The sequence below is a fragment of the Accipiter gentilis genome, chromosome 12 (assembly GCF_929443795.1).
Source record: "Accipiter gentilis chromosome 12, bAccGen1.1, whole genome shotgun sequence".
Lineage (NCBI taxonomy): Eukaryota > Metazoa > Chordata > Aves > Accipitriformes > Accipitridae > Astur > Astur gentilis.
Genome location: NC_064891.1, coordinates 13,017,252 through 13,041,785, shown reverse-complemented (window position 1 = coordinate 13,041,785; position 24,534 = coordinate 13,017,252). Strand labels below are relative to the sequence as shown.

The 24,534-nt window shown below is 40.3% G+C and overlaps 1 protein-coding gene across 16 annotated transcripts in view; it reads right to left on the bottom strand.

The window, feature by feature from the left end:
- Window positions 1–14,437, bottom strand: part of BLTP1 (bridge-like lipid transfer protein family member 1) — a 127,065-nt gene extending 112,628 nt beyond the window's left edge. For 12 of the 16 annotated variants that reach the window (XM_049815144.1, XM_049815151.1, XM_049815150.1 and 9 more), the window contains exons 1-5: window positions 10,269–10,363; window positions 9,460–9,603; window positions 6,179–6,308; window positions 2,502–2,618; window positions 581–659 (exon numbers count right to left, since the gene is read on the bottom strand). In XM_049815144.1, the coding sequence (XP_049671101.1) occupies window positions 581–659; window positions 2,502–2,618; window positions 6,179–6,275 (293 nt within the window). In that variant the 5' untranslated portion in view covers window positions 6,276–6,308; window positions 9,460–9,603; window positions 10,269–10,363. Of the gene's footprint in view, window positions 1–580; window positions 660–2,501; window positions 2,619–6,178; window positions 6,309–9,459; window positions 10,245–10,268; window positions 10,364–14,323 lie in introns of those variants that run through there. The other 4 variants (XM_049815142.1, XM_049815141.1, XM_049815140.1 and 1 more) reach the window with 4 other exon arrangements.
- Between the last annotated feature and the right edge of the window lie 10,097 nt (window positions 14,438–24,534).

The following is a 24,534-nucleotide window of genomic DNA, read 5'->3' as shown; positions in this document are numbered from 1 at the left end:
GTTGCATAGTGTACAAACAATATTAAAGCATGAAGCATTACAGCATAAAGCATAAAGTATAATATTATACAATTACTGCATTAGCGGAACTTGTATACAAGCCCACATCCATTGCCTTCTCAAGGCTTTCAAAATTTAACAGTAAGAAATAAAATTACAAACTACTCACTAGTGGGTCATTCATGAAACAAATTATTCTCAATTCCAGTAGATAAATGCAAACTACTCAGCCAAAATGAATCTGCCAGACTTAAGAGCGGGAGCATGAAGGAGTGAAAGACATTAATGAAAAAACAGTTCTCCTCCAAACTCTAAAGTGTTTTCTTTCTCAAATATTAAGGACAACTAGAATCTTGTCCAGTACTCACTTCCGATTGATAACACTCAACCAGCAAATGAGCTAACAAGTATCTAAGAATGTCTAAATACTACCATCAAAAGAATCAGTTTATTTTTAACATTTATAAATATATTTATTGCTCATTAGTAAGATGGTATTTTGATATGTGCTATTTAGACATATACATTCACTGTATGTGAAATCACTACTTAGAAGAGCCACCCCCTTGGAAATCTGTACCTGATAGACATGTCTTCTGTGATAAAATAGATTTCGCGAACCATGACTTTTCCAGACAGCACAGAGAATGAAAAGGAACCTAGTGCACAAAACAGTGTTTATCAGACATTAGCCTAAAGTTGTTGATGCTTTATTTTCTGAACAGGAAGAACATAGTATTCAATTATCTGAAATGGGTTTACTGAGTATCTTGAGTTTTCCCTTTGAAAACACACTGACTTTCAGAGGAGAAGGGAAGTCAGATTCAGAACATACAAGACAAAAAGTACAAAACTTTAAAAAGTGCTGGATTTGGCACCATTCAAGAATACAAGCAACCCCCTGAGACACACTAGTCACTCAGGAACATTCAGGTACCTTGCAAAGCTTGTGAAAAGAGTTAGGAAAGCTATTTTGAACATTTGTACTATCAAGCCATTGTATGCAAGACCATAGTTAGAGAAATAAAGATTCCTGACAAAATAATTTTTCAAATTTTAAATGGCTATAAAGTTTTCAGTCCAATTATTATGACAAATTGTGTTTACAGCAGGAGTGATTAATAAGCATGAAAAGACCAGCAGGTAATGCAATAGCTCATATTTTTCCTAAGGCTTTTCACCTCACCCACTCAAAGTTAAGTATACCCTGATTTAAAAACACAAAAAAAACCCAATCCAAAACACCACCATTAACTGATTCAAGCCAAGCTGTAAATCATGGGATTTAATTAATGTTATGTTCTTCTTACTGATTAAGTTTATAAAGAACACCATATATTTGGTCAGCTATGTCCAGCTGTCTTTACTTAATAACAATTTCACAGAGATATTTTAATAAAAGCCCATAGATCAAGTATAGGAGCCAATAAGTATTTCATCTACATTGCTGTTCAAAAAGTTGGATTTGAATATGGTTTGGATTACAGTTCTTAAATTCTTGAGGACATAAGCAAATTATTGCAGGGGTCTCTTTGGCAGGCAGGTATGGGTGGGTGGGTTTTTTTAAGTTTTTACTACATTTATGATCAATAGTTGCAGAAAAAGTCCAGAACTAAAGTCACTGTCATTCTGGGAAGCAGATAGAGGAAGACATGGAAGAATAACTGAAAGAAAATTAAAAGTGCAGTCAGAGTGAGGTTGTGGGATACAGCCCTCTGTGACTCAGCACCAGATATTTTTATAATGTGGGTGAGTGCCCAAGTGATTTGTACTGACCTGTTTTATTCAAAAAATGTTTAAAATATATAAAAAAAAGTTAATGGATTTTGATGCAAATGTTCTAGACAGTATAAATTCTACATATCACAGTCCCACTATGGATTAACATGATTAGTTGTTCTGACAGTTTATTTAGAAAGCAAGGACACTGCTGTAACAGGGAGTTGAGGCTTGAGGCTCCACTGTGCCTCTCTGAACCCACTCCAGTGGTTGCAACCCACAGTTCAGGTGCTGTATAACCAGCCTCAAAGGTGCGGGGGAGTGGGAGGTTGCACCCCTTAACACCAAATTATGAGGCAAATTCGGAAGCGGATCAGGCAGGTCCCATGGGGGACTGAGGTCAATCTTCTTTTAGGACACTAACTATTACAATTACAGGGCTTTGAAAAAGGGGTAATGAAAAATGTACAGATTTTAAGGACACAAAGTATAGAAACCAAACAAAAAAAAGTAAACTTGACTCAAAGTTAAAAAACCTGGCAAGTGAACTGTAATATAAAATAATGAGACTTCAATGAAAAAGGGGGTGTTTTTCTACCTACACCAAGAATCCTGCCCTAAGGAATGACATTGAATTTTTTTCTTCTTAAATTAAATCCATGCTTATAATTTTCAAATTACTCTAACAAAGGAACACTTTGATTTTACTTTGAGTTTTTAGCATATTGAGGTATAATAAAAAGCAGTAGATAAACAGCGGCATTACAGTAATCATAACTTACCAATATGGATGTAGCCATGTTTATATAATCTGTTAAGAACCAATGTTAAAATGAGTCCAATATTCCGGGAATTATAATAAGTTAGGTAGATAATCCATCCACAAGACAATATTGTAGCTGTTGAAAGATTAAAATGAATTCAATTATTTTTTAAAGTATGCTGACCTAGATAAAAGCCTTACCTATTAAGACTATAAAGCACAAGAATGTTCTTCCTACCCTCCAAAAAAATTTGAAACTGATGGGACACTTTAATGAGTGTTTTCCGAGAGATGGTATGAGAAGGATGTGAAGACATGGGAGGCGGGGAAAAAGGGAAAGGCAAAGTTCAGAAAAATGAAATGAGGACCTGCAAAAAGGCACCACATATGTCATTACATCCCTTATCATCCAAGTAGTTAAATTTCATAGATCAAATAATAACATGGATTATCCCACACGGTCATTTATTTCAAAACACCTTAAAAGAAACCAAAAACCACCACAAAAGTCATACTACATTCCTTCTCCTGCCTTCTCCACACCATGAACTGTAAAATGGATTTCTAGTCTTTCATATCTTGGCACAGGAAACAACATTATCACATCTGAAACCATTTCCTAAATTGTTGTATCCTGAGAGAAACGTACCAGTCTTTGGATTAGCAGAAATCTGTTAACAGTTCAAGCATGGAATTTGATAGGGAAAAAAAGGAAATAGCAATCCAATGAGAAACATGCTTTTTAAAAAAAAAAAAATTAGGTCTGCTAATCCCCAAAGCAATTTTTACTTTAGTTGATTAAGAGCTAGTAACCTATTTCTAACTACAAGGGTTCTGAAAGCTTCCAGAAGGACAAACCCAAAAGGAATGGGACTGCCAGGGAATGGACTAGTTCTAACTCTTTTTACTAATAATTACCACTCTGTTTCATCCAAAGCAGAGTAGAAAAGAAAGCAATTTTTGTATTTGCAGTAACTCTACTCATTATACTAACTGAACTTCGTAAAGTTTTTCCTTTATGTATACACTTTATACTGAAAAGCTCAGATATATTGTGCCTTTTATGGGAAATCTGAAGTGCAGAAAGGCATACAGGTATGACACCTTCACTCTGCAGAAAGTAAAAAAAAAAAAAAAAACCACAAAAAAGTTACAAACACAACCTGTCCTTTTACTGTCCCTTAAATTTTTTTTGCAGTGGGATGCTCCACTGCTTTGTAACAACACCTGTGCTTTGTTGAAAGATGAGGAGAAGGTAGAAGAGACAGACTTGCAAGACTTTGTCTTTTACTTATTGGAAAATGGATCCAGTGTGGCCAAAATTCAAGTAGCTCATAAACTTGGGCAGGTAAACTGCCCGACATGTAAAACAAATCAAATCTGTGTGGGTGATTACACAGGAACAAGGCAGGGAGGGTTAAAGCTATACCCCAGGAAAGAAAATGCTCTTAGCATTCAGTGAAGGCATACTGCAAGGGCAGCATTTACCTCTCCTCGCTTTCAGATGAGTAAGCTACTCACTGATGGTCCTCTGTCAATGTAGGGAGAAAGGTGGAATGACTCATGCTCAGAGGGTCTCATTCCAGTAATAAAACTTAATTTGAGATTAAAGTTCAACTAGACGTTTAACTTCTACATACCTAAATCCAAGAAGGTATTCTCTTAAGGTGACATATACTGAGAAAAATCAGCAAACTAGTGCAGTTTCCAGACATTACGGTCCTAATCCACTGCCTTTACCACTAGTCTCACCTCTGCCACAAATTGTAGCCTTTTCTTTCCCCTCAGCAAATTTAGTCTCTGCTATTAAGTGACAGATCCCATAAACTTTATTCATCTCACTATTATATTCTTGATTTTAAAAGCCTCTTCACTGAAACTACAGTTTGGAAATTACATTTAGAAAGTTTTACTGTGCGTGATTTTTAGAAATTATTCTAGAATGGAGCAACAGCTCTTTGAGGAGCATGTTCATTTCTAGAATTCATCACCTCTTTTACAGTGATCAATAGTTAGCTGTTCCAGGATTCAGGAGAAGAAACTATTGACATAATTTTTTGTTCTCTTATAACAGGATGCATAGGTCAGCAGATGAAAGCAAAGGAGGAAAGGCTGGTTGAAACTGGGTCAGTTAATAAATATTACTTGAATATGTTTCTATCCAAACCTCATAGCAACAGGAGGCTATCCAGCTTTTTCTGTTGTTTGTGTCATTGTTTCTGGAATAGCAGGTGGTTTCTTACAATTTAAGGGATCAGCAGCTCCCCAAAACTGCATAATTCTATATAGGTCATTCTGCTTGTAGAAAAAGGGGATGGACTACATTATTTCTTGAAGTTCCATCCACCCTTCTATGAAACAGAAATCTATAAGTTTAATATATTCAAGATAATAAGAAAGCTAAGCAAAGCTTTTGGTTTAAATTATAGCTGTTAAATGGAATTGCTTATATCCTACATACTTTCCAAGTAGAATTACTAGTAGTTTGCTCCAGGAATCCAGCGCAGAGAGGGAAAAACAGAAAAAGAAAATTCTGCAGGCTGCAATTTGACACTTTTAGTCTTTCATTCTCAAGTCAAAGCTTCCAGAGACAAATTTTTCAGATCTGTTCTGCATCTGTTTGCAGAACCACATTTTACCATGAGCACCTATCAGCATGGTCATTACATTATTTTCATCTTGATTACATTTAGAATTTTATGTTGAGTAGAAGCTTTCCATGTCAACGTAGTAAAAAGTGAAAGAAATAATATTTAGAAAGCACCCTCAGCTAATTTGCCTATGTCCTTTTCATTCAGTTTGGCCTACTGAAAAATAATTCCAATATGTCAAGAGCCATGCTTTACCGTCCCAGAAGTAAAAAAGAAATTATTTTTCCTGTGCTGCCCCTCATTCCAGGTCCAAGAATCAAGGCTGAAAAGCAGGCGTTCTCTACCTTTGGAAAAGTCCAAATTCATCGCACACTTCTAGCACTCTCATCCAGACCTGAATACAACTTAGTTTTTATTTTGCTGTCCCTGATCCACATGTTCATAGGCTCAGAAAATAAGAGACCTACCCAAATATAAACAATGGCACTAGTGTTATAAAAACACAAGCATACCTAAATCAGGCACATTTACAAAAGCAGCCCATAACCGAGTACACAATAGTTTGGCTTAAAGGCTTATTGTGGCACACCATTTAGTCTAGAAGTTATGTCATTAAACACAATAGTCTTTATATCACTTTTCAAACTATACCATATTAAATGTCAGATAGGTACATATTGGTATAACAAAGTTACTGTATCTGCTTGTCATGTGCTACAATGCTAATCCTGTGTTATGGTATTACAGTTAATCACCAGCTTACTCTGGTGTTAGAAAAAACTTATTTCATGCAGAGAAGTTCTCAATGAGTTCTTATTTTGCAGAGTTGCAATTGCAGAGCATCGTCCTTTGCACACTGGACTTATCTCCCAAGCGTTGCAGCACAATTAGTATTGGAAACCGTTCTGTACTTTTTCTTTCTTAATTACTTAAGCAGCATTGCTATACTTCACTAAGCAGCTGTATGACAAATAAAAAACTGTTTTCAACATTGAGATGTAATTTGGTAAGAAATTTGATATCAGTATGCCAACATTTAGAGAAGCACGTTTAAAAGTACACACACGAAAAAACATTTACCCAAAACATAATAGATTCACCTTACCTACTAACAGCCAAACAACATTGGAATCATGTTCTGTTAGGAAGTCTTCCAACTGTGTGATACTTGGGACAAAACTATCATTTTTTCTTTGATCCATTGCTAAACTGTTTTTGCATCAGCACCTATAGAACTGAAGGCAAAAAAAAACCCACAAAAACAAAACAAAATTAATAACAAACACAGTACAGTTTGGAGAAAATTGAGTATGTACCCTGTTAAATAACCTCTAACAGTCTTTTTCACACAAACATGAATTTCCTGGTTTTATTTCTTCAATAACATCTTCATGATACTCGGCTACCCTTTCTTCTACTCTAGAGCTCCAGAAACACTTCCACTCATCTCTGCTGAAACAAACAGAGTTTCCAGGCATGTGCCTCCCTAAAACGGATTACAGAATGCGAGAATACACTCTCCAAATTTAGTACCCCAAATACACTATACAGCATATAATAGCAAATAAATTTATAAAACTGTTGTACCATAGCAGTAAGTCAAAAGGTAACCGAACATACAAGTAAAAATGAGTCTGTATTAAGCCTTCTAACATTCAAAAAGGGAATATGAGACAACATGAGACTGAACCCCCTGCCCCTGTGGAAGGAAAGGCCGAAGCAGACACTTTCAGGAGTTATGGAAAATTCCCATAACCTCCTAATCAACTGTGTCCATTAATTCTTCTGCTTAAGGATGGATTTGCATCATCTTATAAAAAGTGACTACACAGTATCTCTGTTATGAAGCGCAGAAAACCAGTCCTTCTGATCTTAAACACTTACTCAAACCACCCGTAAATCACTTTGCAACTGGGTTATATTAATTAAGTATGATTAACAGGGAGTAGCTCAACTCCATAACATCTGTAATTACACAGCAATATTTTACTTGCATTAGTTTCATTTGAAGTCTTCTCCCTTGGATGTTATCTGGCAAGCCTTCTTACAGGAAGATAGGTATATAAGCATTAATTCTGCCGCCTTTTTTTGGTTTTTTCCCCCTCCTTTTTTTAAACACCTTCCAGCTCCTGGCAGCCTGTCTTCCTGTCAGTATTCAACCTCAAAAAAACTCAGTAGACTTTATTTCCTTTCTTTATGAAGTCTCTGATGCTCTTCATCAAGAGCTCTAGAACATAAAACTAAATAACATCGGTAAGGCCTTAGTTTTTGAGCAGCAAAACATCTTTGGAACAGTCAGTATTTAGAAGTGTTAGCAATAAACTAACAATTTATCCCGTTTTTCCTATGATATTCATACTGCCTCTCACTATTATAACTTGAAAACAAAATGTGGAAAAAGTTGAAAAAAACCTGCCTTTAATGCACTTGTTTCTCCCCTACATTTGGGTAAATACAGTACCTTGACTTAAGAGCCTATGTTTTGAACTAAAACACGAGTAGAGTCCCAAGAATAAGTGCTAACAATCTGTTTGCTACCTCTCCTGTAAGAAGGAATAGAATAGGGACGAAAGAACATGAAAGCAATAAACAGAAACAAACAAACAAAAAAACCACCAAACACCAAAACACCAGACATTGCTTCCAATAGTGATGATAAAGAAGCTACTAACTTAGCTCCCTTACAAAGAGGAATAATAAGCATCACACACACACACACCCCTTAAAAAATAAGCCTTTGTTTTAAAAGGGACGTTACAACAGCAAATTAAATCACATAATGGCAGTGTCATTTGCTTCAAGACATTTGCAGTACCTTAATAAAAAACCCACATGTCAACTTGTATTATGAAGCAGATGATGCCTCTGCAGGCAGCCTCCAAGAGCCTTTAACCCGTGAATGACAGAGTAACCAGAGAAACCAAAATCAACACTTTCAGCAAAAAGGAAGAAAGAACTTGGTTTTTTCCCTTTCTTACAAAGAGGCAACACGGTCACTCTTTTGTGATCAAGACCACGGTGGAAGTGCTGTCAATTAGTGAGGACTGCCTGCCACCTTAACAAACACAAACACTATTTAATCTCTCAAGAAAGCAATCTGGCTCTTTTTCCTAAGAAATTATCACCGAATCTTACATGATACTGAGACAGGACATTAAATATCATTACGCTCCAAATAAGACTGCAGCAAGACAACTCAGAGACTGCAAGTCATGGGATCCTGATACTTAGTTGCTTAAACAGTGTTCATCATTTTTTGTCATCACTACCCAGAACCATAAATTGAATATTCTTGGAAGTTTTCTGGAACACATTTGCTATTTGCATGCAAATAAACTCAGGAATCCCCCATCAGTCATCATATGTCAATACACCATTTTGGAGCTCCACAGCTGATCCTTAAACATGCTGCCACACTGATTTTTTTTTTTTTTTGTCAGGGCACCCTTCGGCCTTGATCAAATCACATGAGGAAGAGGATGATGGCAATGAAAGTTTAACCACTCAGAAACAGGCAGCAGTAACACCTGCACTAGATGTGGGCTCTCGGTATGCATCTCAGATTTAACAGGTGCTTAATCCACTTAAATTATGAAGCAATTCTGGCCATATGAATTAGTGTAATAGAAAGGGGATGCATGCAGAGACTTAAGTAGTACACACTGTTTATAATGCCCTTGTGCATTTATACAGCATGGAGAATGAGAGGCAAGATCTGGATCATCATGTTTGTTATGAGGAAGAGATGCCGTCTTTTCAGGACAGATATTAGCTGCTTTCAGTAACCAGCATTTATTTCTGTTGACCGTTCTGCACCTAACTGCCTTCATCTTCCACGTCCTATATATTATACCCATAGATTTAAATCATGCATACCTCTCAGCTGCCTGCACTCAAGCCACCCTCTGTTGTATTTATTCCTGTGTGCAAAATGACTTTGCAAGCAGACAAAACATTTAACTGTTGCACTCTAACACAGACCCATGGGTTGAGGAGTCTGTAATTTACATTCATAGTGCTACTGTATTCTTCTAAAGTAACAGTATACATTCCAAATCTTAAGGGACTACTCTTGGAAGGATGAGACCTAAACCTGGGTGGGAAACTGAGTCTTAACCAACCCTGCTAATACAAGAAAGAAAATCCATCAAAAAGAAAGAGAAACCCAGAACTTCACATTTACCTCTCTGCGCTTGTTTGTAGTATTTTCTCAAGGTCTTTACTGTTTTGTGACAATAAGCTCAGTTAACATGCTGGAATAGTCCTAAACCATGGCAAGCATTTTGGTTTACCTTCCTTTCCCCCTATCTTTTTTTTTCTTCTTTTTTTTTTTAAGCACATCTTTACTCTTCAGTATGTCACTCATGGCTCTCATTTACCACATACCATGTTAATACATACAAAACATATTAGCTTTCTCCTGGGAGGAGGACAGGAGAAGAGGAGGATTCTGTGGCACTGAAGTGACAGGACCCCAATACTTGTATTTATCTTCAAAGCAGTCCTTTAAGGGGTTATGTAGTCTTCTTTCTGCAAATGAGATATCTGAAGTAAGGAGAAATAAAGGCCAAATCCTTTATTTATGATGCCCAAACTGGAATACTTGGGGCTTGCTTTTCAGGTTGTGCACGTTTAGAGCACTTGGCGTGTTCAAAGCAGACAGGGGACTGGCTTGAAGATGTGAGGGTTTGATATTGCTATAGATTTGCTCCTCCTGATCAGACAGGCTTTCTTTACAGCAGAAACACACACTTAACAGACCTAAAAAAATTAATTTTAATTACTTGTGTCACACATTGATCTTCTTTCCTCAGTACTAAAAAGATGCAAGGGATGTTATAATCCTGGGGGATGCACTTGATTTCCAGCCTGCTTCTAGTATACCAAATTCGATCCAATTTTCACAGCAAATATGCTATCCCTAAAGTGCCAAATACTCAAAAGCAGCTGCTTCAAATCTTTATAAATACATTTCAATCGCACCAAATAGGTAAACTAGTTTTAACCTCAGCCTGACAGATTAACACTGAGGAAAAAAAAAACGCTGCTTGAACAAAGCCATTAAAAATTTACAGAAAGCATGCCTGTATGAAAAGAGTTGACAGACAAAAAAACATAAGCCCGGCCATCAGGCTCTTGGTCACCAGAGTGCAGTTGCTTGGCAGACAGCTGCAGCCTAGGGAGCAACAACCCACCTGAAAAAAGGTCTGTCCTGTACCTATAGCTGAGGATGAAGGCAACAGGTATTTTATTCAGTGCCCGAGAGCATTAGGGTAATAGGGGTCTTGAGCTGCATAAGAAAAGGAGAAAGAAAAAGAAATGTCTATTTATCACATCCTTTGTAACACTCCTGGCACACCTTGTAGAAACAAGGTGTGTGAATAAAACTGGTATCCAAAGGTGTGGAAAAAACCTAGCATTTCATGACATTGAGAATAAACACTTCTAATACAGTTATGAAGCAGGTAGGGAAATAATGGATGCTGCCAATCCCCTTATTACTACTAGAATTCATGGGGGGGAATAAACCAGGAGCTGAAATTCATCAGACATATTCCTCAGATTTTCACAGAAATCAAGCACTGATCGAATATATGTTAATTGATGTTATTAGAGGTTAACTACCATTCTGAGGATACTCAACTCCCAACCTCTACAGCAATTACAAGACAGTGGAGTCACAATTACACCCAAAATGATACATTAAACAACAGGAGGAAAATTCCCCTGGTCTCAATAAATGAACATAGATAATACACCTGGATGCTTCACATCTCCAGCAAAGGAGCCATACCCACAGCGACTCCTTAGAGAAAAGGAAAGAAATGGCATTTTTGCATCCCACCAACTCCATCACTTTCTTTCAAAGGGTCTCCAGCAACAGCTGCTATGAAATCAGAGCTTTAGATAATTAAATGATATTAGAAAGGAGTCTCACAAACATAAACACAACTCAACTGAGTTTTCCTCTGAAGGTGTCATGACATTGTCAGCACCCAGATGCACATTAGGCACATTTCACAAAACAAAAAGCTGCCAACCTTGGCACCTTTCCCAAAACACTCCAGTTAGGTCTGAAGACTTCAAATCCATCCCAGCACAGCTTAGGAAGTTCAGCTATTCTTTAATCAACAAACAAGGGAAAGAGGAAGGAAGAAAAGGAAAGTTGTTCTCAAAAATCACATATACACAAAAAAATAAGCTAAGTGACAGCAGCCGCACAGCAATTCTGCCATCTGTCATGTTGCATTGGCTTCATACCTTCCACCAAATTACACACCAGCAGCTCTTTTTCTAATAACTAAGATTCAGGCCTATTTTCTTCCCCCTCTGCTAGTGCCTGAAGTAACAATAGCAGTAAACTGTAAACAAATTAAACTAATGCTTTAATTATACTAATGAAATCTTGCTACCACCTCCAGCGGCAACAGCTGAACTAAAAACAGAGCACACAAGAGAATCACACCTAGCTAAACCAGTGTGAACAACCTTAGTTAAAAAAACATTTGCACTACAGTAGCTTACGTTAGTAAATAACACATTTACTTAAAAATTAACTAAATGAAAATTAAAGTATATTCCAAGGAACTGTAAGATAAAAATCATTCTTACAGTAGCCTACCTGATGAGATTTATTTTATCTAACAGAGAAACTGAAACCACCAGAGAAGTACCTACAGTAAAAAAAATTTAAAACAAAATTTAACACTCTTCTGAGAGCAGCGAGAGAAAACAGAAGAAAAAATCTAGTATCTACTGATCCGGTGTCCAAAACCACAGAAATTACATATTTTTGTTTATTTACTTTTAGTAGTACAGGACATGTTTTAATACAGAAGAAATCAAAGAAACTCTTGCTATGGCAACCAGCATACAGTACTCCTTGCATCACTCAACTGCTAGCCTAGGAATGCCTAACTGAACTTTGGATGATTTTTCATTTCATTTTAATTTTTAAAAAAATAAAAATATGTTGTTTAACCTTGCCTCCCAGACTTGTTCAGGAGACAGGGTTGTTTTCCTGCTTACATTGCCAGCTTTTGATGCTGCAGAAGAAAAAAAAAGGAGAAAACAAAAAAAAAACCAAACAACAGAACCTAAAGGCTCATAACAGTAGAAAAAAAAAAAAAAGGAAAAAAAAAAAAAAAGAACTTCCCTTATGCACACTCCTCTATTAAAAAAAAAATATATATATATTCTTTTTTGAGACTGGTCTCAACAAGGCAATGACTTTTCCCCCCCCCCCCCCCTCCTTTTTTTTTTTTTTTTTTTTTTAATTTGAACTACAGCATTGGACCTCTGAAACACTCTATGAAATTGAGTCTTCTACACCTTACATATGAATTTTTCCAGAAGTACTTCCTCTAACTTTCTCCTCTGACATACCATCACGGTTTGGAGAAAGGGGGAAATCTGCCATAAATCAAACTAAAAATCAGTCTTGTGACTACATACACCATCATCCTTAAGTGAACTACATATAGGTCTTCATTAGTGTCTGTCCCAGTCTACAGTCAAGCCAAAGATTTTGGCACAGCAACAAGTACTATAAGAAGTTATGTAAGAAGATAAAAAGTTACTAGGAGAAGGTAGTATGTCTCAACACCACAACACAGGATAACTCTGCAACACTGCTAGTGAAGAGCAGTAAACTTTGCCTATTTCCCACAGGACAAAATTATGCAAAAGAGCGATTACCAGAGAGCAGTTGATGCATATTTCACATGCCAAAGTTTTCTAAAGGCATACCCAAAAGGGGCGAGTTACTTCAGCATGCCACACACAAGGATGAGAGCTCTCTCTAGAGAAGTCCTTGACGTGCATGTACGTCCACCCAATCAACCCAAGACAATGCACCATGAGCAAAATCTACTCATGCATTAACCTGTTCATGAACACTGTCAAATTGTGCAAATTCAGGCCATCATCCTAAGCAAACATCCCTGAACATCCATTTAGAGCCAACTGCCTAATCAGACCTTAAATACTGCTTTTCCCAATGACTATCTGAATAACCTATTAACATACTTTTATAATCAACAGGACTACTCACTCCTACACTTCAGTTTTTCTTCTCAGTTGCCAAAATTTCTGGCCCGATTGTTTATCTGGTCATCATGTTTTACACACAAAAAGTGGGGAAAAACCTGCACAGCTACAATAAAAAAAAAAAAAAAAGCCAGAAAAGTAGAATTAACTAATCAAATTACACAACACAAGAACTCCCATGGCAACGATCATGGTCTTTTCTCATATTAAACCTGATAAAATTATCTATAGATAGATACATCTGTTGCAGCAAACTACCAACTTTGGAAGTTTTCCCAAAGTTTTGTGAAGGTTGCTGTGGAGATGTGCCTTAAGACGGGAAACAAATCCAGACGTAGATTATGACCGGGATACCAGCTATATGCTCATCTTCAAAATACACTTCCACCGTATTAACGTGTTTGAGCATGTTATATTGATAAATTACAACAGATTTTTTTTTTTTATTGACAAAGTGAAGCGCAAGCACGTTATCGTTACAGCTTTGGACACGTCAAAAAGCAGGTGCGTTTTGTGTCAGATGAGCGTGTGTGTGTGTTAAACCCTCTAAGGACGGCGGGCGCTGGCAGAGATCCGTCTTTCACCGGCCAGGGAAAGGAAGAGTGAAACTTTCCTCGCCGGCCAAACAAAACTGGAAGCGCCTGAACTCCCGTTCTCTGACCTGACACCCTTTCTGCACGGCGTTAACCTACAAAAGACATAGGCAAAGGGGAAAAAAAAACCCAAAAAACAAAACCAAAAACAACATAAAAACACGGGAGTCTGTGAAACCGGAGGGGCTTCCTCTCACACCGCTTCCACGGAAAGCGGACGGGACCAGCGCAGGAAAGGGGGGACACGCCGGTACCGGTAACACAACGCCCCGTTGGGGGGGAGGGGGGGGGGGGGAAGCACAGGACGATCGCCCCCGCCTCAGCACCGGCGGGCGCGTAGGAAGGGCGGCCCGGACCCCCGGCCCCCTCCCCGGCACGGCGGAGGCCCTCGCCAGCCCCAGCTCCTCCAGGAACGGGGGCGGCTGCCGCCCCTCAGAGCCGCCCGGCCGCCTTTTCCCTCACGGAGGCCACCGGCGGCGACGGGGCCCGACAGGCCCAGGGCCGCCGGCGGGGCCCGATCCCTCCTCAACCAGCCCGCGGCGGACCCGCACCGGGCCCAACCCGGTGGGAACGGGAGTACGATCCCGCCACCGCCCCTACGCACTTACGCCATCGTCCTCCGCGGCGGCTTCACCACGGACCCGGAAGCAGCGGCAGCGGCGGCGGCGGCCGGGGCCCTCCCGCACCTCACGGCGAACGGCGGGCCGCCCCGCCCACAGCGCCGCCGGTTCGCAGCACCGCCGGAGCCAACCGCGAGGCGCCGCCGACCCGCCGAGCCAATGGCAAGGGCGGCGGCTCCCCGAAGGGGCGGGAAGAAGTGGGGCGCGCCGCCAATCGCATTGGGGGGGCGGGCCCGCCCCTTCACTGTGTGTGTGGGAGTGCGCCGCGCGTGCGCAGGCTGTGGTGCAGCTTGGCGGAGCCCCAGTGCTGTGGGTTCCCCTGCTGGTATCTCCAGCCGATAAACACAGCCCCTAAATTTTAATTTCTCTGAGGGATTTTGCAACAGACACGACTCTTCCCCGTCGTCACAACTCCGTACAGAAGCGTCCCGTGAGGAGAAGGGCTGCCGGCCTTCGCCGGCCCGGGCTGCCGTCGGGCCTCCAGTCAGTCAGCGGAGGCTGTGGAGCCGAGGGACCGAGCGCCCGTCAGTCCACAGCACGTCCCGCTTTCCCATTTGCTCGCAGGTCCATCATTTCTTAATTGGGAGGCACCGGAGTGTTGTGTTTACCAGGTGGCTGGGTAATTCTGTGTTCTGGCTGTTGGTTTTTCTGTCTGTTGTTAGCTCCTTCGAAAGCAGGTGAACAGAACTCGCCCCCAGAAGACAGGCAGATAAAAAGCTAATTGTCAGACATTTTCGAACACATGCGTGGCCACAACCTGACTGCCAGATGTAGTAAAACATGGTAAACACACAGATTTCTTTAGTCACCCAGGCGTGCACTCTACAGACTTCAGTGGTGTATGGGAGGAAACTGAAACAGTAACGAAGCGTGCATGTGTGCGTGCATACCTCTTTCCATGTGCTGCTTGCACGCTGTCAAGACCTGTGCTGAGCTCTGCGTTCCCTCGACACCCCCAAGGCCTCCAGAGGCTGCAACATGCCACATCTCCCAGCCTTGGGCACCTAGATTAGAAGGCTGGTTGTACTGCTTCATACCTGCAAAATAAATCCTTTGGAGGGGAAACACAGATCCCCTAAACTGGGATCCTGCTCACAGTGGCCTGACAGTGCGACATGTCTATGGGCTGCGTGGATTCGCTTGAGCCAAAGTGAAACTGAGCCCAGCTGAGCAGAGGGCTTGTGGCTTCTCGCTACAAGCCACATGTTCTTGCCTCCTACCCCGCGGGGGCTCGAGCAGACCACACGGTTGTCACTGCAGAGCCAACTTTCAGCCAGAGCAGCAAACAGCAAGCTGATCCCGCTCGCTGCACAAGGGCACAAATGCCCCCAGGCACCTGGTGAGAGCTCTTAACCCAGCGCAGAAAGGCACCGGCGGGATTATCCCTCAAGCAGCATTGTGATCTTGCAGTGCCACAAACCAGAGGCGAACACTCGCCCCAGCTGCACCCCAGCATCCTGAGCAGCATGGCTGGGCAGTGCCGTGCTCAGAACACCTTCAGGCATCCTCTGCCCAGCAGATGAACTACCATCAAAGCAAGTGTTACCTAATGAGGTTTATCCTTTGTGTTTTTTTATTACATTCTCATCATACTAAGCATAGTAAGAAAAATATTGCTTAAATACTTCTGGTTTTCATAGTGAAGCCCCCCCCTTTCCGCCTCATTTCCCAGTGTTGGTAGAGCCATGCACTCCAGCGATGCCCTGACCTGCTGCACCAAGGGGATGGATGCTCAGGGTCTCAGGAGGCTCTTCCAAATTTATTTATCCACATGGTGCCTGAAGGCTTTAATGAGGACCATGCAGCTAGGTCACATGAAGAAATTTTAGCTCAAAACTAGCACTAGAGCTTGGGGAAGGTGGGCCTTTGCCTGGTGTAAGAGATGGAAAGAAAAGCTTTAATGCTGATACAGACCTGGCTAGAAAATTGACATACGGGGTTAATGCAAGGAAAAATATTTACTTCTCTACTGCTTTGAACCTATTTGTTTCACAAAAGGCACTAATATTTACCTTCTCTGTAAAAGAAACGTGCACTTTCTTCTCAAGAAAATATTTTTACATTTGAAAAGGCCAAAACTAGATTTATTTTTAAACTATCAATTACAGGGCAGAAGGTGTCCCAGAACAACCAAAATAAGGCAGAGGGAGAAATGGTTTCTGTACTTCGTGTAATACCACAACTTAAGGTTACTAGGATTGAAACAGAAAAGCCAGGGTCGCTGAAACTCTGGGTCCTATCACAATTCCAGTAGTGGGGAGGAAATGCAGAGGTTTTGAGTCTAGTTGTGCAACAGACAAAATCAAGAACAGAAGTTATTCCACACAATATTTTTACATAAAGGCCATCTTAAGTCCAACATGCCACTGTGTTTATATAAAAAATTAGTACATGTGTGTATTTATAGCATGCAATCTTAACAGCATGCTTCACTTTGCCTTATGATAGTCAGCAGCATTGCTATTTTAAATGTCTTTGGTCCTTTTGCTAATGCAGCAATAATAAGAACTATTTCCAAAACTGATAACAAAGAGTAATTTTAGCAATTAGCAGCAACAGTCTTATTTAATTATTAGATTTGTATATGTTCAGTTTTCAGATCCCCCATTTTTTTATACCCGAGTGTTATTTTGTCAGCATCATCTGTCTCAGTCTAAACAAATTCGGTCTTCGGAGGCTCTCATCAAAGTGTGGAACCTCGCACATGGATGACTGCAGCAGGTCACTGCAGCACAGCCTGGAGCTGTGGAAAGCCTTGGGTGCTGGGCTTTTCTTTTTGCAGGTAAGCATTTGGTGTTAGTTGAAGTTTCTGACCCCATGAGCACAGTTCCTTGGAGGCAGGGGTGCTGCATGGGTGTGACAGGGAGTGGAGCTGGTGGTTGCCATAGGTTTGCGCTGACATGAGGTTTGTGGATTCTCACAGCACCCCTGCCCGATTGCCTGCTGCTTTTTTGAAGATTGCATTTTTTGGGATGTTTGTCTGTGTTGCTGATTTCCATCACCAGTTTCATTCTTTCCATTGCCTCCCATGACCCTTTGGAGGAGTGCCCACAAATTAGCTCCTGATATTTTCCCTCTGCTTTCTTTTCCTTCTCTCTCATCTTAAAGGAGTTTTCCCTTCATTTTCTTCCCAATAAGTAATGATGCTGGATTGCTTCTTTCAGCTCTTCCTTCTGTACACTGATGTATCTGACATTTGAAATTTATTTGCAGAAATGCAAATGTAGAAATTTTTTAAAGGGTACACAAATGATCAAAGCTTCAAGATATGTTATCCAGATAAACCAAAAAGCTCAGGTGATAAGAGAAAGGAGATGATTAATTGCCTTTGTCTACTGTAATCCAGTCAATGATTCAGATCTGAAGTACCAAGAAAGCCTCTCCCGACATATCGAGCCATTCTCAAGGTGATTTGAGATTAACAGATGAAATATAATGCACTGTAATATGATCCAATACCTTAAAAATAGAGTAACATAATGACTGTCATATCTAGAGTTCTGTCCGCTGTCTAATGTACCAGAGGCTCATTTGCTTTTTGGGGGAAACTGGCAGCTTCTGATAGCATTATGTACATGCACATAGCATGAACAGCCCTGGCTTGAATGTTGTCCCTGGGGTATAACTTTTCAAGCTTGCCCAAATTTTTCTCATGGTCTATAAAACAGAGAATAGTTGGTTGTTAATTCTCTGCAGCATATGATGTTGCGTCTTTAGTTATCAGCATGGGAATTGGAAAGAGATTTTATAAATGTTGTCTCATCATATAAATTTCAATTTAAGGAAAATTATAACCCTGTCCTCTAACTTATTTTACATCAGGTGGCATTCCCATTTGCCTCAGAATGTTTATTTTTATGCCTACAACTCCAAGAGTTTCTTTGTAAGGAAAGAGGCACAGTTGAGTAAAAGCATCAGCTTTAAATTATTTATAACTCCTCTGTTTTGCAGTGGAAGATGCTTCTCTGAACATTGTTCTAAAAGCTCCCAAGTTTTTTAACTCACATGCTTTACCTTTGGTTGATACCACCCAAGGGTCAAAGTCAACGTAATATTGAGGCTGCCAGAATTTATTTATACAGAACCAGAAGCTGCTGGGTACATGACACTATTTAACAAAAGCAAAAATGTGACCGGGAACATTCATACTTACTTATTAGACTTACACTATCTACCTTGTTAGGGCAGCTGGATACTCCTGGCATTTTCCTGAGGAATGGAGTGGTCACTGCTCCAGCTGACACTACCTGGATACTCACAGGCACGACCCCTCTAAGAATCAGGGTTGGCCACACCGGCGCTCCTCCTTCAGTAACATGGCAGGAGGCCTCCCTTATCACCCATTATTTTCTTCTTGCAATTAAGCCAGCAACTTCTTACTGAACTGCCATATGCCATCACTTAAGTAGCAAGGATCTTGTTTCTCTCTCAGCCCGCTAATGTGGGCGATGTCCTTTCGCAGTGATCTGGGACCCCCTCCCCAAGCAGTGTGAGAGCGAACAGGGACTCAGCCCCAGATGACATGATTTCAGAGCCTTGAGCCTTCCCTTCCTTCTGCCGCTACTGTCCTTGCCTCATCTCCCATCACCACATTCCATCTGCATCCCCCAAAGCAACCAGACTCCTGCAACAGCCCCCCCGCCACCAGCCCAAGTAAGCAGAATGAGGCATTCACTATTCCAGAGTTAGAAGCTGATTCACCAGCATCGGTAACTTTGTGAGACATGTCATTTAATCAGGAAATCATAAAGAGCCCCTTCATAGTCTTTATCAGATTGAAAAGTCCTTGTCAGACAATCTTCTTGCGGGAAACTCTCTAACAATATTGTTGGGGAATTGTTTTCCTGGAGCTGTGTTCAGTATCACAGGAGGCTGCAGGGTGCAGACACGGGCGTCTCGCACCTTAGGCTGGGCTCTGGCTTGGGTGGACCAAAAGCAGTGTGGTAACCAGCCCAGAATTTAAAATATTTCCCTTGTTCTCCCAGCTCTGAGAAAACGATCACAAATTAATAGAAAAAAGCATGCTACTACCGCTCTGTGTATTACAAAACTAAATTCTGTCTTCAGCTGTGCTTTAGTGAGTGCTTTGAAGTTGCTGGAGCTGTGAGTATATATAAATGGAAGTACCAGTTGGTTTACACTTTCTCTAAATAACGTCAGTGTTTACTATAAGAGTTCATTCTAGATTACATTAAAAACAAACACTGAGCTTAGACATAAATAAACATAAATACTCCTTATGCAAAATATTTGCAACACTGCAAAAACTCACTATAACATAAGCCAGTAGCCAGTGGGTCAGAAACACCCACATCCTTTAGCTTAGTGGCAAATTCTTAAATTCTTTGGTTCTTTTCATCTAGGATAAAATCACAGACACTCAGTTCAGAAGACAAACAAATATTAATAATTGGTATTAAGTACATAATTTGCCAGAGCTGGAAGTCACTTGTTATCAATTACAGAATTAATTTATTCCATACTTGACCTTTCAGTACTTGCAGCGTCTTTTTTGCTTCCAAAGCATATTTATCCAAGAAGCTTCACTGAGGGTTGTTAGTCTTTCAATGGAAGTTGTCCATCTCATGGTGTACCCAAAACCTGATTTTCAAACAGGTTCCTCCTGAGCTGGGAGAAATCCTCCTTGCTCTGAGAGTAGTTTATTGGTATCTGGATCTGTGCACCCAGATCTTCTCTGAATATAGGAAAAATGTAGAAGGATCAAGCTATTCTTCATTAAATCCCTAAATAAAATCTAAAGGAAAATAAAATTTACCCTACATAAGGGATATACTGTCATATTTCTCTAAACTAAACAATATAGTTTTCACTTTGATCAGCAGAGTGGTGTATGAGAATTACTAACAAAACATGTCAGGTTTTATTTTAGTTTCTTCAAACAATCATTTTAATAAACCTATTCTTTCTGATGTGATTAATGAGTATGATTGGAAACCAACACTGATAATAAAATCTGCATTTTATAACAGGTGCCATTTAGCCAAATTCACAGGAAAGATCTCGTGCATCTCATCCAGACCTCTTGCATACAGATTATCCGGTGAGGAAACAGGCATGAAACCACATAAAATGAATGCTGATTTCAGCAAGCCCAGGGTTTAGCCTGTAGAAGCCAAAAGCTTTTACCAACAACTTGTTAAAATTCATCTATCAAAACTGTTTTCAGGCAGCACTAAAAATCCTATTTCCATGAAAAATTGTTACTTTTAATTTCAGAAAATGACAGGTGCAAACAAGCAAAGAGGTAGGGATCCCATGATATCCCATCACTGTATCTTGGCAATTACTGAAACACACTTGAGTGTCCTTATGTTGCACCTGCACAGTTTTTTTCACAAAATCCTTCACTTAATATTTTAAAACCCCACCTTTCTCACCTGTCCCCCACATCACTCACTAGACATGCACACATTAAGCTTAATTATGTTACTGCTTCCTTTTTCAGTATGGATTTTTTTGGGTATGGATTATAACTTCCTTACTACTAAGGAAATGGTTGCTATTAAGGAAGTTATTGCTGTTATTACGGTCCCAGAGATTTCCTTTAGCTTGTCATGTTTTCCTATGATCTGTTCACTGAACCTGTTAAAAACCTGTGCCTACCTTTGAGTGTGTATTTGGAAGCCCCTATATACCCCAGGCATCCTTCCTGCTCCCTGACGTCGTCCCAGTGCCACCATGTGTACCACAGGTAACAGTAATATCCAGTGCCGTAGAGCTATATCTTGACTCTTTCTCCCTGTTTTGTTTCTGTCTAGTTGTGTTATTTTGTGGATTTTGTCCAGTGTCTATAGCCCTACAAATAATTGTCTGTAGGGTAACTAGAAGCAGTTATGTCCATTCCTTCAGCATTCACATCTTACAGCTCTACAGCATCACTTTATTAATAACACATTGCATTTTATGGTGTTCTGCTGGTAATAAATGTCATCAGATGGTAGGTTAGCTTTAGCTTTCGTTCTTAAATTTCTCTCATTTTTTGTTATTCCTGCTCTCAAAAGAAGTGCATTGTACTGAAACACACTATTAGAAGACTTTTTGTGTTAGATGTATAGGCAAATTGTATAAGCCTTTTGTCTAGGCAATCTAAAACCTATTTTAAACATACAATGAGAAGTATTTACCAAGTAAAGTTTCTTTTTTAAACTGGAGACCTCATTCCTGGCCCTACTAGTTATCTAGAAGAATGAAGTGACACACAGCAAGTGGGTGTAACACTGTTGCCAGAGAAAGAGGTGAAAGCACAGCCTTTTTGGTGGTTCATGACTATTTTTAACTTTAATTTCCTTTGTAATTATTTCCTTTCCTGGATTCATAAACCTGCAGTAGCCTGTTACATAAATTGCCTGTATCCCATGTTTACAAATAATTCTAGCTTAGATTCTGTGTTCTTTGCACTTTAGAAATTCCCACAGACTTGAAGTTTGGATGTATAAAGACATATGCAGGATATCACCCCATGTTTAATACCAGCTCTTTACAATAAGCCTTTTGTAATGACAAATACCCACCTACATTTCTTTTAACCTCCTCTAGTGTTTTTGTTGGAGAAGCTACTTTTCACTTGCTGTCTCAATGACTGCTGTGTAGTAGGATAATACTGAGACTTTGTAGGGGTTTATTCCTTTCATTACTTGTTCATTTTTTGGTTTAAAAAAAAAAGGTCGGGGAATCCAACAGTGAATTCTTCATGCACAAATATAACATGGATTTTAAGGGGTGATGTAATTGTGCAACTGAGGGAATAATCACACTTAAATGCAGTTTTTAGGAAAATGATTCAGAGGTGAAAGAAGAGATAAAGAGGAAAAAAAATCAAACATATAGTGGAAGGAGCAAAAAGGTATCTATGTAAGGGCAGTAACTGTGGCACAGAGAACCAGGGCAAAGGCTTTCAAAATTGTGCAGATGGAGAACCATTTAACACAGGAGACAGCGACGGTCAGCTGTGCAACAAATGATTGTGCAGTGCAACATATGTGTGTTCGGCGCTTGAAATCTTGTGCCCTATTTGACCAAGGGTTTTGGAAGTTGCCTAGGAGATCCTCTGACACATTACATATCTATGTCATCTGTTTCCAATCCTTTGGGGATAGCTGCTTGTGCAGTATTACTACAAGGCCACAGAGGTGACCACACTCAGCTAGAGCAGTGCCTGCTCCTATGAGCAGGTGAAGCGACCACCATATAGGCATTTTCCAGGTCTTCTGAGAGTCTTCCAGGATAAATGGGGAAAATATAGGTGAAGCATTGACAAAGCTGTAAGGGCAGTGTCTTAATTCACTGTGGATACCTCCACATGTAAACGCTATAGTGTCGTGTTGGAAAGATACTGCATCTTACCTACTGCATTTAAGGATGAGCAAGGTGACTTTAAAAATGTTGCTAAAATAACAAGCAGCAGTAGAAATAGAAAAGGAACCACTTCAAGATGTAGTGTGTTCAGGAAATTAATCGATGAGGAGTCAGGACCAGGCATGGAGCTCTAACTCACAGAGGGCTCCCGAGCCCTCACCGTGGAGACTGATGCAGTGGGATCACATTGGGAGAGAGAGCAGAGCAGCACATGCAAGGCTTGGTCTTGTTCTGGATGAAATTACTGACAGTTTTGACCTTGACATCTGTGGAGGCAGGGTGCATGCCCTTAGTATTCCCCAGAGACCCAGACAAAATATTGCTGACACATTCGCAGTGTAATCATTGCAGATCCCACTTAGCCTGGGTAGTGCACAAAGCAGTACAAATAAATGTATTGTTATTGGTAATAAATATTATGATGAAAACTGGCCGGTGGTAACACTTAGCAATAATCTGAGTGTCATTGCTAATACACAGATCACAATCTTGGAGACATATGATTTTGATGATTTTACCTAATAAATACTTCACAAATTATATTTACAAGCAGGAATTTATAAATAAGCAATTTATCACATTTCCATTTGTTAAACTATGCAGCTTCCCCACTTGTATTCTGACTATACTATTCTGCTGTTTGCTACAGTGCAAGACTGTGTTGGGTTTTGCCTTAAAAAAAATCAGCTCTCTTCATTTTTTTCTTTCTCATGTGTAGCTGGAAAATGATAGCTCAACATTTTCTGTTTGCACACTGTGTCCTCTCCATCTACCTGAAGGTCCTAAACCATCCTTGAGAACAGTTAACACTAGCAAGTATCCTTGAACTGAGGGTGAAAGTTATTTAAACTGTCAGTGTTAAAAAGGCAAAACTGATAACCATTTCTGTGCTGTTTCAAAAGCTGTTATCTCAAAAGCTGGATGCTTCTTATGGCAGTGGTGAAAACAGCTTTACGCCTGTTATGACAGCAGATTTCAGCTCCGGGTGAAGGGGAACCTCTCTGACCACAAGCTCATTCCCTAGCACTGGAAGGACATAAAAGAAACTCCAACTGAAAACCCACTGAAATTATTTGAGAGAGCAAAAGACAGCAAAGTTGATCTGCTTCAATTGGGCTCTCTCCAGCGGTTCCAACTCCAGCAGTGCCTGGTGCCGGCTCGGGGGAGATAGGGAAGCGCTGCCTATCTTGTAGCGGAAGGAGCTGGACAATTTCCCTTTCAGCCTGCGGTTAGCCTGCTTCCCGGGCTCAACATGTGCACAGGAAAGAAGGGTTTGTCTACAGACTTACTCCCTTCCCTCCTCCCCTTGATGGCCACAAAGCTTTTTTTTAAGTGAGGAAGGAGTCAGTAACACTTTGGGAAGTGTTACTGTATCTCTAAGTGCCTTTTCAGGAAATGTTTGTGCTTTTTTCCAAGCAGTGTGCAGAACGTTTTGTGAACCCGGCACAGCATCGAGCCAGATAGTTTGTAAAGGGAGGGGGTCTGTGAGTTGTTTTCTTTCACCTGTGTTTAGGCATCCCTCTTTCTCAAGTATTCTTCAGAAACATTTGTGAGTTCTCATGGACGCATCTACCTGGCCATGCACAGGAGTATATCATATTATTCTTTCCAGACAGATTTTCTTCGTGCTTTAGACAACGCTGCATTGTGGCAAATGTGACAGCAATGTGACAAAAATTAACACATTTTCCCGAAGATGCCTAACAGTTAGCTAAAGAAATGCAACCTTTTGCTATTTTGTGAGTCAAGAAAACAACCTAGGCTTTTCAGACAAGAGCCAACAAATACCGGATCTGCCATGAGTCAAAAAATGGTAGAAAACT